The sequence below is a fragment of the Talpa europaea genome (assembly GCF_964194135.1).
Source record: "Talpa europaea genome assembly, chromosome: 3".
Taxonomy (NCBI): domain Eukaryota; kingdom Metazoa; phylum Chordata; class Mammalia; order Eulipotyphla; family Talpidae; genus Talpa; species Talpa europaea.
In genome coordinates, this window is record NC_140069.1 from 64,587,103 (window position 1) to 64,603,219 (window position 16,117).

Genomic DNA, 16,117 nt, shown 5'->3' on the forward strand with positions numbered 1-16,117 from the left:
GAAAGATAGTTTAACATTGAAACTTGGTGTTTTACTAACATATTTCTTCAAGTTGTTTAAAGTCCTTGACTATTCTAATGAAAAGGTAAAAGAAAAAAAATGAATGCTGAAAATAAACCAAGAAATGGTTTCTGCATTCTGGTAACTTAATCATAAAGGGAAAGCAAAATAATTATCCACTTTGAGTCCTCCATAGACTGAATTTATTACAACTTTCTACAAATCCATGAAATTTCTTTGATCTCACACCTAGTTACCTAAATTGAGTATTCTCAAGACCAGATGATATTTGCTTGATTATGTGATATTGACAACCTATTTCAAAGAACAAGAATGCCTTATAAAACCCAGCAATGGATTAACAAGTGTGAAAAGAATTTACCCATCTATGAGAAGTACATTACACTCCAAAAGTATTTTACCCTTTCCTCCCAAAAACAGGTCCCAGTGAAGACAAATAACCACTGACAACCTGTTAGATTCAGGGAAAAAATTTACACACACACGCATGCACACACAATTATTTTGTATTTATCTATAAAAGTATACATATAGTTTTATTATATATACACAAAATATACACACATCCATATATTTTAATTTAGGTGTAACTAGTTAATAAAAGCATTCTATGTATTCCGATAATGTGAACATTAGTTTAAAAAATGCAAAGCATTCAGTGATGTTTTCTTATTTTTATAATTATGGGAATAAAATTTGATAGTAGTTTAAGTGTTTTTTATGAAAAAAATCAAATATTTTAAATAAACAATATTTATAACATAATAAATATCTAAATGCCTTTATATTATCCTGCATTAAATCTTGGAATGAGTGATTTTAACAAATACCCAAAATGAGGAAAAATATGCTTAATTCTATCTCTCAGTAATATCTCAGTATCCACAACAGAAATGTAAAACATAAACTCAGCCTTCATAACTAAATTGCCTTTCCGTTCACCTTGAGAACATTTCCTTTGTCCTTTATTTACCGAGCTCCACCTCACATGCAAAATGCCAGCTCATTAAAGACTCCGCCTTCTATTTAGTTCCATCTAGTTAGATGAAGAACAACTTCTACTGTCTTAAGTACAAAACAAACCTGTGTATCACGTAAAAAAAAAGTGCAATTCTGTGTCTAAGTTGTTATTGTAAAAATAAACATTGAAAACATGCATTTTTTTCTCTACTGGAATTGCCGGTCCTCGCATGTACACAGTTCATAGATGTGCAAGCCTTAAGTCTCTGTAGTATTTGATGGATTTCATTAGCATGGCTTTTAATGTACAATTTTAGCCACAAAGGCTGCCAGTGCACCTGCCCCATAACACTAGACATGGAGTTTTGTCATAAGAAGTACAAATACAAAAAAAATAAAATTAAGAGAATAGGCATTCTTTCCCAGCAATCACATCATTTGATCTGTGAACTTCTGTGAAAACCAATCTGAATAACCTTCATTTACTGTACCAATGGATAATGGATCATGTTTTAATTTATTCTTCACTTATTTTAATGCAAGAAGTTATATCTTTAAAACAAATCTATTTAATGACTGAAACCACGTACATGCAATTGCTAATCAAATCTCTCTTCAACAGCAAAGCATTTTTCAAATCCAGGGAAATTTCCTAATCGACTGCCTAGTGCAGGCGCCCACACACAGAGCCCTTGCCGTGCCAGCTCTTATAGCTACGGTCAATGTAGTGAAGACACCCACATAGCAGCAGCTGCTGCTATCCTGAACCTTTCCACCCGCTGCAGGGAAGCTGCAGACATCCTCTCCAACAAACCACAGAGTCTGCATGCCAAGGTAGGCCAGTCCAAGAGCCTAGAGGGTGGGCCAGTGACTGAACCGTGAGAATAAACTGCCTTTCATGTTCCTAACCACATTCACTACCACGCCGCTCCCCAGCCCTGAAGCACATTCCCCCTTGTCTTCGGAAGAGACTCAAAGAAACATTGACAGAGATGAACTTGGTGGCATAGGGAGGAATGAAAGAGTGGTGTTCTTGAAGGTGATACAATAAAGTTTGGGGAGGAGTTAAGGAGACTGGCTGGGGAGACATGTAGATTTCAAAATGATTTTCCTATGGGGGAGTTTTAGCACTGAAGGAAAGAGGATTAATATAAAAATTATTCTGAACAATGGACACTTTTTGCTGTTTGGAAGTGAAGGATGGTAGGAAACGTTTGATGGAACAGTGACTTGGGAAACATTTGCAACTTTGCTTCATGACATTTTATTATTGCACAAGTCACTATTGTATGACATACAATCATCTTAGTAACTATAGTATTAGCAAGAGCTGGTTCAGGGGGCAGAGAACTCAGAGCATTCAAATCTAAAACCAAATTTTGTCATTTATGAAAACACTACATTTCTGAAGCCCATGAAAATGACCATATTTTCCTCATAGCCTCTCCTTTCTGACTAGCAATGAGAAGGTACCTGTGTTTATGATTGCATGATTTAAAAAAGAAAAAGTGAAGATCCCTGTGTCTTCCATTTTGAGAAGGGTTTATAGCACTCAGAATGGCAGTGATCAGCAGAGTAAACCTCAACTACACTTTCTACACAAAGGGTTCAGTTAAAGGACATAATTTCCCTACCTAGATGGCTGAGTCATGTGAAGCAAGGTGCCCAGACTTTCTGGAGAAGATTTTACTTTTGCATTAAGTAGACATTTCCCTGGGTCAAACTCTAACCCTGAAACTGGGACGATGGAAGTATATGGCTCTCTTTTTCCCATTAATTGTGCCCATCCCCGGTGTGGTCAGCTGCTCACCTGTGCTGTGCCAGGCTTCAGGCGAGCAGGGAGCATAGTGCCATCGAGCATTTGACAGAAGAATCAGAATTAGCTTCTGGACAAATCTGAGCCAAATAAACCCCAGGAAGAGTTGGTGGCCAAAAACCACTCAAAAACAATTTTTAAACAAATGAGGTTCTTAAACAAAGAAAAACACATCTTTTAAAAAATATAAAGAAAATGCCAAGCTATCCAAGTCCAAAGGAATTCAAGTCAGAAATTATTTACATAAGTGAATGATTTGGGGTATTTTAAAATGCAACTTTGGGTACAGTTAAATTCATATTTTAAAATCTGAATTAATTGCTCCTTTTTAAATATATTCTAACAAGCAGCTGGTTTGGAAAAATACTACAGTTTCTTCCATCTTGGTACTTTAGTATTTGTTTGTTTAGGTTGTCCTATAAAAACAAAGGTGCCAATATTGTAAGGATTATTGCTACGTAAATTACTTGAGTAAGTAGTTTAGAGTGGAGATATCTTTTTTGTTCCTCAGAATTCTGCCTTTTAACCTTTAGATCCTCTTCATCACCTATTGCCAAAATGAAACAATGAATCAAAGATGATTAAAATTTGAGGGTAATACATTATCAGTATGTATTCTTCTCTTTTTAAAACACATTTCTGACAGCTCTTCCTGCCCATTTGTGTCTATACAAGTGTCTTTTACTGTCCTATCCCTTTTCTAATAAACCTGCTCTTTACATATTAAAAAAAACCAACACATTTCTGGTCAGAAAGGTGAGTTAAATTGGCACATTTCAAAATTTCAAATACTGGACTTCCTGTGCGTGTTCTGACTCTCGTGTTGGGAACACGCTCTGTGCCAGGGCAGCCCTGTGAGCAGACCGCATGCCGAGGATGACAGGATTCCATGCATGGCCCAGCTTCCAACTGCCAGGCAAGTCCGAACTGCAGAAGCCAAGCCATTGATATGATGAGAAACATGCAGGAGACAGAAAGTGCACCAATCAAATTTTGCAAGGAGTTTATTTTGCTAGCAGTTTTAAAAAATCATTTTTCCATGAAAATTGTCTCATTTGACATGTGATAAGTCGGGTAAATATGACCCCCTCCAATGTCAGTTTGTCCAGAGTCCTTCCTTCAGTGTTCACACATGCGCATACTCAGACACTGGCACACGACTATAACAACTTGCAGATTTCTACTATTGTTGGATTCTGTTTTCTGAATCTCAGAAGCTATAAAACAACCAAAAATAATACATTGTAGCCAAAAATGAGAGGAAAAACAAATAGCCCTGAAAAATGGCCTTCTACCCAATAGTGCCCCATGTGTAACATTTCTATTCTGTTTCACTTTGCTCTGTGCCTTTTACTTAATGTAGGATTCAGTATAAACACTCTGCCCCTCCACATTGAATACTAGCCTGACTCGGCACTTTAATTTGTTTTTTTTTTTCTCCAAAAACTCCATAGCAGTTTGTTAATATGTTTATTTTTGCCAGCTGCAATCCATGGATCTCTTGAGTCCCTTATCTAGAAAGAAGAATGTGGAAATTTTCCCTACTCTTGACTTCTAAACTGAACATCGAGACATTTTTGATACACAAGAGAAATTGGCATGATCATGGGCATGATCTTTTTAAAATTAAGTCAAAGGACACCAACCTTGAAATAGCCTTCTACGTTCCTGTTGGGGCTAATATGCTTTTTTTTTTTTTTTCATTCCATGTGCAAACTCACAGCTGACTCCAAGTTTAGCAGGAGATAAATGATTTCTTTATTTGCAAAATTCCCACTCTTATGAAGATCATGCATACATAGGCTGTTTTAAGAGGATGAAAAAACTTTGAGCTCTACATACTTTAAAAATAATAAAGGATGTTCCAAAATGTTCTCCTATAGAAGTTTCTGAGCTGCTAGCAGCTGTCTACCCAACATTAAAATGTTTTCATTCTCAACACTGGGCTCAGGATATCAGTGCCCATAATTGCCCAAATTCCAGTGCATTATATTCTAAAAGTATCTTTCAAAGGGGCCTATTTCTTAAAATATAATCTGGCAGGTACATAGCACATGTACACCAGCAAAATAATCTATTTTAAGTATCTCTTTTTGGAAGAAGTAAGAAGGAAAATTAGCAATATCAATACTTACTGGCTATCATGATGGCTAAAGGTAATGCTCTCTGAAGTGCAATACCTCTTTTAATTCTAGTACTTTCATTGGTTTGAAGATATGCACGTCCTTTATTGAAGGACCTTTATTTGAATTTGGAATGAATATGAATTTGTAAAGCAAAGCTTCAAACACTTCCCCTGTAATCTGGACTATTCCCCCTGAGAAGAGGGCACGCTAGGTGGGACTGTGCCACAGGTTCTCAATGAGAACCCAGTTTCCTTTTTCCAGTAGCTTTTCTCTGTCCCTGGGAAAGCATGTGACAGCACGTGTCAAAGAAACTTCCCATTTTTGCTCCTTCTTCTCATCCTCCTCAGCAGAGGTAGAAACATACTTCACAGTCTATCTTTATCCTGATCGCTGCTGCTTGCCAAGCATTCTGTTGCTTGTTTTGGTGTTTTCCCCACCTGTTTAGACAAAGTGGCATATGCACAATGTGCCTTCAAAGAAAACAAAAAATTGACACTTGCTTGAAATGTTTAAAGTTCAAAGTCTGTTTTGTGCTTGAACAGGGCCTAGAAACAACATGATATCACATCACTGTTCTTTCTGCCGGGTATCAGAAATAGCTTGGTGACTCTGGGGGTGGTTAGAATCCAAAAGTAGTCTTTTTCAGTAACTTTAACAACAGGATAAGACTATAACATACATGTTCTGAGGAATTTGGATCAAGGATCACAGGAGCCAACTGATACATGTGTAAGGAAATAAGATATTTTATAACTGGCTCTTCATCTCTGTGTATAGTAGTATGAGGGATACGTCTTTTGGTATCAAAATCCCAATCAAATTATTATTGTTGTTGTTGTTGTTGTCGTTAGTTGTCATTTAGTGAATACCTACTTGGGGCCAGAGACTTTGCCCATATTAATCCATTTTAACCTGCTGGAAGCTCTGTGAAGCATATAGTTATTACATTTTGCAACTGAAAAAACAGTAGTACAGATATAAAGAATTCTCTATGAGCTGCAGTTGCAACTGTGGGAGGTGAAATTTGTGCTCACACCTGTCTGACTTTTCATCTTCTTCAAAATCTTATCATGGTGCATAGACTGCTGGCCCACCATGAGGCTGTCATTGACTATGATTTCAAGCCCCACCAAAGATTTCTGGGAAATGGTTATAATTTAAAACCTAATATCAGTCATATAATCCTCTTCTGAGCCAAATCATTCTATTTATATTGACTACATTTCATAACTTTATGCTCTTAATTATTTTAATTTGCAGTTGCTATTTAGAAAGAATAAGACAATTTTATTTGCTTATTGATTTTACCCTGACTCCTTTGAAAACATATTTCAGATAGCATTCAATACAGAGACACCCTGAAGCTTCAAAACCTCCTGAAGCCAAAAATGAAAGAAAAGAAGTCATGAGCCAGCAGTTACTTATAGCAGAAATCTAGGCTGAGAGACACTTAATTTTGCACTTCCTCTAGGTCATGTCAAACAAAGGAAAGATGTGGGTGGCCTATCCTGTAGTTATAGAAAACTTGCCCCCAAAAATAAAATAATGCTGTTTTAGTCCATCAGTGTTTTAAAAATTAATAATTTTCACAAATCAGAACATTTAAGGTGAAATTATGATTTTGCTCTTACTTCATAATGGTTATTTGTCCAAACACTATAATGTTATTAATTGTCTCGAAAATCTTGGAGGACATTAGCCATTACTCCAAATACAATAATTTTTGTTTTCCTTTTCATTCTTCTTCAGAAAACAAATTTCTATTTTCTTAGTAGTAGTTAGGATGGAATGTCACTGCTTTCAGTGATACAATTCTGTTCCAAGTTGTGACACAATTCTCACAATTATCATTTTACTGCTTGCATAATATGCCATTAGAAAGATGTTTCATCTATTTAAGATACAATTTCATTGACCTCTTTGGGCAGGCATGAGTCATTTCTCATTTAACAGTACATGTGAAAATTATAATGAATAATTATTTGAACCTACTGTATGACAATAATTGATAACATATTAACTAAATTTTCTTTCACTAAATACCTCTTAAATGCATAAAATTAGCTCCTTGAAGGCAGGCACTTCTTGCAGATTTGAAAATTTAACTGTTTTTTTCAATGATTTTTGACTAAATTATAGGGAGTATATCTGTAGTTCAAAAATGACTGAAGTCAATAATTTGATTTCACTGCTAATTTGAAAAGTACATAATGTAGTGTTAGACTTATGCTTATCCTATAGTTGAATAGTAGTAGAACTATGCCTAGCCTCAAAAATATATAAAATATAAATTTTAAGGATTAAAATAAGGATCCAAAATGACATTTTGAGAAATCAATATGTTAAAGTCTGGAAGGTGGGGGTCATGGGGATGGTTGGGTATGTGCTGGAGCTATACGTGTCAGGACTATCTCCTCCTCCTGTGGCTTCTCCTACCATCCCAGCCTTTCTGTCCTGCCATTTGGAGCTTTAACACAAGTGATTTCTAGATGTGATGTCTATTGATAGTGCTCTGAATCAAAATTCACACATAAATGTATGATCCACCGATCTATGGGCAGAAAGGGGCCCTTCTCTGGTACTGTGTGTAATTGTTGACTGCATCTGTGTGCTCACTTAAAGCCCATCTGTACCTTGCTACCCAAACGTGCTCACTCCAGTCAAGTCAGGTGCTCAGAGCAGCCTGCTGGGGCACAGGAGACAGAAAAGGACCTCTTTTAAATATTAGGAGTGATTTTTTTTTTTTCAATCAGCACATGATTACTCAAGAAATATAATCCCAGCAACACTGGAAATCTCTTACTTTTTAAATTTACTATTTAGATTTTTCTGTAAAAAAAACTGAAACATATTAGCGTTGTCTTGGAATAGTTCATATTTTTTTCAGTGAGATCGAATCTGCACTATTTATGGGTTTTGCACTATAAAACTCTGCAGCCCAGTCACATGGCTTCTTTTTCCTAAGCCATCTGTCACAGAGGTCTGGAATTTTATGTGAATGTTGGTTGTGCAGTCTTAACCCAAGTTTTAAAATTTTTTTATGAAAAATGTCAGCAACTACAATATTTAGTATTTTACTTTACATTGGCCATTAAACGTAATTACTATAGCTGTTTTATTGCTACAGTTACATATAGATATTTAGCCAAAAATTTTTTTGATGTCTCATGGCAGAAGACATTGGTATATCATGGAGCGAGCCACGTGGCACTGATATGCTTAATATCTTGGATTTTTGTAAGTAAGTTTTATTAATGCTGGTATAAAAACATATTTGATATTATACAGATGGCATAGGATGTTGTGGTTACTAAGTTATTATCCTGGATAAACTGTGCTGTCAAATTCAGGGCTTAAAACTATCACAGGAGATTAAACTACTTACTAAAAAGGACAGAAAGATATGGCCAAAGCATCTTAGTACAAACATATTAAAAGTGTATTTACCTCCCACAAATACAATAAAGCACATTTATCTTATAGGCTGAGAGGTTGAAAATAGGACATTTGCAGGTAAAAGAAGCAAATAGAAGAAGTGATTTTATTTTCTAAGTCAGTACGAACAGTGAGGCTTTGGAGTCCAGCTAGGGGGGCCTGAACCTCACTGGCAACTTCTGGGGCAGGGGGATTAAGGGTAGAGAGTAATGGTGAGTAAAAATAACCCCCTGGGAAGTGACTGGAAATACTGGGAAGTGACCACATGTGTTAGGAGTCTTATTAACATATTCAGAGATTCCTGTTTTGCCAGTCAAAAGGAAAAAGAGCAGAGAAATTGTCCAGAAGTTGGTTGTGAATTGGTGGATGAGGAAGAAAGTACCAGGAAGGTATTCCTTTGATGCACTTAGAAAAACAGCAAGAATGTTTTCCCCACATACTGAGCTACTACCTGGCAACATGCATCACACCTGACACCATGGAAATCATCCAGGGCACATGGGTCCTTTACTAGGACTTTAATCTAAACAAAACCAAAACAGTAGCCTAAGATATCACAGGAAAAATACTGGGAGGTAAAATTGGCTTTAAGTTCCATACTAAGTATCTGGAAACCTTTATTCTAGGTTTCCACTGTTAGAACTTAAACCTCCAGCAGTCCTGTGGCCAACTGGTACCTAAAGGCCCCCAAGTGAGCTATGGTTTGCACTGTCTGCTCCACTCCACAGAGTAAAATGGCACTTTCATATTAATGTAATATTTCAATAAAAATTCTCTTCCAGCTGGTTATTTTTGCATATTTCTCATGTTAGATTAACATTGTGATGGGGCAGCGGGGGAGGGGGTAGGAAGTAGTGTTGTGCCTTTTTATAAACTCAAGTGTTAAAGCTTTAAATGATGAATTGGCAGTGATAATTCTACAAACTAAAAAAGAAAGATAAATGCTAAATTTTAATATATATATATATAACAGATTTAGCCTATATGTTTGGTATTTGAAACATCTTACTTATTTTAAGCTTAATTTATTTAAATCTAGGAACACAGAGCTCACTAATGGGACTGCTCTTAAAAGTCTGCCTAAGAATTCAACGCTATTCAAGGCAGACAAGAAAGCCAGCTTTGAAATCAGATATGCTTGCATGAAAGCTTGCATTTGAAATCATCACTTAAAAGCTCCACATGGCTAGGCTATAACTGCAACCTGCTTAAATGTTTTTCTGTTTCCTATTGTATACCAGGGAGCCGAGATAGAAGTGGATGAAAATGGCACATTGGACTTAAGCATGAAAAAAAACCGAATCCTGGACAAAGCTGCACCCTTAACTTCCTCTAATGCTTCTGTTCCAACTCCTTCCTCTTCCCCATTCAAAACAAGCAGCATTTTGGTCAATGCCGCATTCTATCAGGCTCTCTGTGACCAAGAGGGCTGGGATACGCCTATCAACTATAGCAAAACTCATGGGAAGACAGAGGAGGAGAAAGAGGTATTGTTTCAATCAATAAGTTTAAGCTAGAGCATGATTGGAGAGTTGTTAGTGTTGTTAGCTTTTTCACCCTAAATTATTTTTCTCATTCCTGTTTTTTTTTTTATTTTTTTTAAGATTTATTCATTTATGCATACAAGAACTGGATACAGGCCAGAGGTGCAGGGGGCAAGAGGATTCACGAGAGACAGAGTGGGTAGCAGAACAGGCAGACTGACTGAAATACATTGTTGAAGGGAGTAGTGGGCAACACAGGAGAGGTCTGCTGTGCCATGTGGGTAGCTCCCTGGCGGGGGATCAAACTTGTGCTGCAGAGGCCACCGGTAGCTTCACAGTGCTGTGCCTAACCCCTTGTGCCACCAGGGAGGCCCTCATTCCTATGTAGATAACACATAATTCTTTACCTGGTTTTATATTTTGGAAAAGTAATGATTTTAAATTTCAGAAGAAATTTATCAGTGCATCCAACTTTTTCTGTCACTTGTCTAAGATATGATATTATAGTGCATTTTATCCTCATTCATGACTGAAATTGTGTGCACCACTCAAGAGATGACATCATCTACCCCATTGGATATGGCAGATTGTAAGGGGCAATGTGCACTCAACAGTGAGTTCCAGCTCACTGTTTTTTCTGAACCAGAGGGTGGAAGATGAAATTAAACTAGAACAAGTGAGACTCATCAAACTTCTTTCCTTGGTTTCACGAAGGAGCTGTGCTTGCATATCTATGCATAGAGTCATTCACTGAATATCAGGTCATGATTGTTGGATGTGTAAGTTCTACCAATTCCAAAGTCAAGGAGATTCATTTGCATATTTAGTTATCCTGGAGGTGGTTTCACCACTGGAAGCCAGATAGTGACTATGCAAGAATTCATCTAGTCTTCATCACAATAATTTGAAACACCTACTTTGGTCAGATTAACATGACAGTATCATTGCAAAGAATTCATTACTAGAATCCTCCATTGTTTAGACTGCATGTAATTACATACATAGTCCTATCATTACATTAATTGACTCTGTTTTGCTGTCAGTCAGGAAAACTATTGATAGATTTGCCAGGTGACAGGCAAAAGGTATGAAATAGGCATTCTTTTTTTAAAGAATACCCCACCTTTTTCACTTTTTGAAGTTCAGGGAGTTTTGGGGTGGAAGATTAATTTGATTTTAGCACATGCTTTAACCTCTCAGAGTAATAGTGAACATAAACAGCAGTCATTACAAGACTGGGTTGTTTCTAGTAATTATCCCTCCCTCCCTCCCTCCCTCCCTCCCTCCCTCCCTCCCTCCCTCCCTCCCTCCCTCCCTCCCTCCTTCCCTCCCTCCCAGGAACAAGTGGGACTCATCAAACTTCTTTCCTTGGTTTCACGAAGGAGCTGTGCTTGCATCGCTATGCATTGACTGAGTATTGGGTCATGATTGTTGGATGTGTAAGTTCTACCAATTCCAAAGTCAAGGAAATACATTTGCATATTTAGTTATCCTGGTGTATGCTAACCACAGTTCCTTCCTTCCTTCTTTCCTTCCTTCCTCCCTTTCTTCCTTCCTTCCTTCCCTCTTTCAATCAGCACACTTTCAGTGGCAGCTCCATGTCCAGGAAGTAAAACAGGACCTGAGGATGCAGTACCAAATAAAACATGCTCCTGCCACACATTTGTTCAGTGTGCTGGGAGGACTGACATGTAACCAAGTAACTCATAAGTCGAGTAGTATGAGCAGGCACACAATGTGAAAAGGTGGGTGGTCATCGGTCCTTTGGGGAGCCCACAAAGACCCAAAACAAGCTCTGTGTCACCACCATATGCACCATAGTGGAGAAGGGTGAGGGGAATCATACATCAACAGCTTTCTGATTAGATTCAGAAATATTGATTTTTATTCTATTTAACTTTAAAATATTCATCTGAAGTATTTAGGGCTGGTCTTAATAAACCTATCATAATATTCTTTTAAAAGAGCCATTTCTTAAAATAATCTGTTTGACTTTAATAAGTATAAAACTGAAAACAGCAAATTATAGGCTGATTTGCCTTAAGTGATAACTATAAACCAGTAAACAAGATTCCCTTCACCAATACATTAGCCCCCTGACAAACCAGGCTTGTTCAAGTGAAAAGAAGTTACATTTAACTCCCATCTATTTTTACAATGCAGCAAGCTGTCAACATTCACTTTAACTGGTCATTCTGCACAACTAGTCTGAAAGGGAAGTATGGCACGAACTGGGCTGTGGTAGGTGGTCGAGAATGGGAAACACAATCGTAAGATCAAGATGGTTGATTCCATCCCACTCCATGCAAATCAACTTCAGGAAAAGTGGAACATCCTTCAATTCACAAGGATGAATTCTGCTTTACTGCAGCCAGTGGGATTAAGGCATATCATTAAAGCCCTAGTCACAGATCCATTGATGGGGATTCAGTAAAAGTTCGACGTTACAGGAGGGACAGTGCTTTACAAAGCATAGCAGCTTCCTGCTAGTATAAAATCTACTCAGTTTGAAAGGATGTTAACTCTCTGTGCAGGATAAGATGGAGACTGTGTGTCCCCAACCTTGTGATTGTGCTATAAATGGACTGTGGTTAGCATACACCAGAAATCTTTCTAGTCCTACAAGTGTCAGACATATGAGTCCAATCCTGAGTTGTAACAAAGCAAATTTGCATCAAGTTGGTTCCCATTTCCATTTAGGGTCTTTTGTATTGTTCAATATTTGTTATAATGCTGTGCCCTCAGCATCAATGTCAGCATTTCACTGTATTCTGAGAGACTCCTCCCTTTTAGGGGTCTAGTAAGCACTTTGGGGGCTCCTTGGTTATACTTCTTATTATTCAGAGAGTCATAAAATGAGGTCTCATAACAAATATTTTTATTTCCTTTCCAATCTCATATTTTATAACTCAAAAAAATCTGAATTCACCTTGACAGTGTTATGGATTCAGCTGGGTTATGGCAGCGTTTTTTTCTCAGTAAGTTCATGGGGAAAATGGATTTATTTAAATTAGAGTTCTCCTTTTTTTGGAATAGCTTACCTGCTTCAGGTCCCAGGGTACAGACATTTACTGCCACAATTTGCGACCTAAGTATTTGAAATATAGAAGCTTCTGTAATGCAGAAGCTATGTCACTAAGAAGTCATTGTCAGTAAGAATAACAAAGAGAAGCTGCTAAGTGATTTCTTAGAGTCAAAGTGCTTGCCCTTGGTTTGAATTAGCAAAATATTTTTTAAGCTTAATGCTTATTGCCACAGTTAATCTGATGATAGGTGATTTATTGCTTGAGAAAGCTGGAGCTATTGGGGACATACACAGAAGTGCCTCTGAATCAATGTAATTCTCTAATACAGTTTCTCACTGTATTCTTTGTGGCTTCATACATGCCAATGTAATCTACTAGTAGAGAGTCTTTTCATATCTTATTCTGAATCTTGAAAATGGGAAATGTGATAATTAATAGGCATTTTGAAAAAGTAGACTGTATTCAGTGTCCTCATTGGGAACACAGCAGAGGACATAGCATTCAATAAAATTATAAAGGTCTTTTTACCTAGTGTGTCATGATCCTGGCAATCCTGAAAAGCAGGATTATCATCAAAGTTTCTAGAGAGAAAATTGAGGCTCAAGAAGGTGAAGTTGTTGATTAAGTAATTAAGTAATGAGCCCGGGCTCCCAAATCATGAAAAAAAGAGAAGGAAGAAAATTGAGAGAAGTTAAAAAAATGGTAATAAGTAAGAAATATTGAGAAAAATTAGAAAGAAAACAGTGATGACATGGTACTTTGCAAGCTGTGACAGAGGCAATGCTGTTCTATGGCACCTCAGGATTGCAGGACAAACCTCTGCCCCAGATCTACAGGATGTGACCACACAAATCAGCTAGAGATTGCTTCATGCTTCTCATTTCCAAACATTCTCTGCTGGCTGCATGTGGCCCAGGTGACGGACTGTGATTGTTTGAAAACCAGTTCCTTCCCCATATCCCCTTCCTTCCAGTGGCCACTTCTTCCACCTCCTTGTGTCACCAGATAAGGCGCAGCCTTGGGACCCCCCAGTCCAATCCCATCTTCCAACAGTGCAGCTGGAGGTGAGCCAGCTGCTGTCCACTGCTTCACCCTCCCAGAGACAGAGGGGTGGGCCAAGGGGTTCCGTGCCTATGCTGGGCACAGGTCTCTCGAGAGACCTGTCAAGATTGGAAAGAAGGTCCCTTTCATGTTGGTAGTGGTGGGCACCAATCAGCAACAGCTCTGTGGTCATACGGGGCTCCTGACCTCTATGGTGAACATCTCATGGAGGCTGTGTGTCCCCAGCTCCAGTTTGAACTGGTCTGGACTCAAGGTCTGTTATTTTTTTTCTTCTGGGTCTGCAACTCCCTTTCCTTCCCATAGCAGCCAATTTGATAAGCTGTGGAAAGATGGCTTAGAGAGTAAAAAAAAAAAAAAAAAAGCCAAAGAAATTGATGGCAACAAGTCATCAGGTTTTTAACCTCTTATTTAACCAGTCCTTGGAAATAGAAAAATTCTTGCACAATTTTTGTCCTTGAATCCTGCCCTTCTTTGTCCTGGGACCCTTCTTGTCTCCCCACAGGACACACATGTACACACACTAGTGAAAACTGAGTGATTATTTCTAATTCATTGTTATCTAGTTCATATGCACAACAGTTGCTTAATTTTGGTGGTAATTTTCAGAAAATATTGTCTTTCTCTCTCAGTGAAATAGCCTGTCCAGATGCCCCCTAAAAAAAAATCCTGAATCTGGAAAAAACTCAAAATATCTCAAAAGGAAAGTGCTGAGAAATAACTAGGGCTGTCAGTTTCATTCAACTGTCAGTTCTCCAAAGATTTCAGGGCTTAAAATGTTAAAAGTGCCAGATGCTATTATCTGCTATTCATGTTACCATTATGTTCCAGTCTTTACTGAAATCAATATAAACTTCCATCTGTACATTAAAGGAATTTCAGTGGACACATCTACTCTCTAAGCACACACATATATGCCACATTCTTTCTGAAATATCCACAGGATAAAAATTACTCTCTTCAAAATGATACTTGAAATTTTGAAAAAAAAATCATATGAATGTTATTGACTAATTTTGCACTGGATATAAAATACTTCTGTTATAAAATTAAGGATTCCTTTAGTGGTAGCCACCTGTACGTTAGTATGTATGTTCTTTGTAGGTTTCCAGGAATAGTATGGTAATCAAAAAAAAAAAGAAAAAGGTAAAAAGAAAAGTATTTTATAATGCAATTCAATATGTAAGAATCCATTGTTTTTGGAAGTTAGAAAATTTAAAAGATTATATCCAATAAAATTATCCCATTTAAATATTACCACATTACTGTACAAAATCAAATACTATATATTCTGTAAGCTTTATTTTTGTTTCCATTTTATTAATAACTTAATCTTAGATTATTGATTATTTCTTTCAAAATCTCCATTCTCCATTTCCTTATCTTCCATACTGTATAGTCAGCAGTCAAGCAATAGCTGATAACCTATATATGTTCATCCATTAATGTACATGCCTTAGAAATATTTTGCTCTTAATTTTATCATTAAAAATAAAACTGTTCCTTTACTCTATGGCATTTTTGTTAAAATTCATTGTCTAAACAGAAAAACAAAGGCTGATTCCCAGTGAGCCAATCAGATTTAACATTTGTATCTACTTTCAAAAAGTTGAGGCATAATTATAGTGGAAAATACTATCCAGACTGAAGCCAAATATTACCAATTGGAAGGTTTTACAGGGTAAATGCCTAAAGTGAAGCCATTCCTGCTTGTAGAACTTAAATCTGATAGTTCCACCATCCTTTCCATCATTTACCTATTTTGCTATAGATTTCATGATAGCAATGAGAAGAAGCTTTTCTGTTCTGCAGACAACAGTTGTCAAGCACATGTTTCTCTATTTTTAAATGATGTATAATAACCTGCTAGTACAGTGGTCCCTAGAATCAGAGGAGATTGAATCCTTATAAAAAACAGCATGGTATTTGCATATAACTTATGTAATCCTCTCATATTCTTTAAGTCATTTCTAACATCTTTTCAAAACCTAATACAACACGAATTTTATGTAAACAGTTTTTATACTATATTTTTAGGGAATATTGCTGAGGGGAAAAAGTCTGTACATTCAGTAAAGATGCAGCCATCACAGTCTTAAAGACGTAGTACACATTTTCAGTCTTTGGTTGAATCCACAGATGTGGAATGCTTTGGATATGGAGGATTTGATGGCCTTTTCAAACAGCTAT

General features: G+C 37.1%; 1 protein-coding gene across 4 annotated transcripts in view; it reads left to right on the top strand.

Annotated features, from left to right (window-relative positions):
• ST18 (ST18 C2H2C-type zinc finger transcription factor) overlaps positions 1–16,117 on the top strand; it is a gene marked incomplete at both ends in the record, with an annotated part of 133,843 nt that overhangs the window by 88,475 nt on the left and 29,251 nt on the right. For 2 of the 4 annotated variants that reach the window (XM_084230244.1, XM_084230245.1), the window contains 2 exons: positions 1,604–1,815; positions 9,600–9,845. In XM_084230244.1, coding sequence (XP_084086370.1) covers positions 1,604–1,815; positions 9,600–9,845 — 458 coding nt within the window. The remainder of the gene's footprint in view (positions 1–1,603; positions 1,816–9,599; positions 9,846–16,117) is intronic. The other 2 variants (XM_084230246.1, XM_084230247.1) reach the window with 1 other exon arrangement.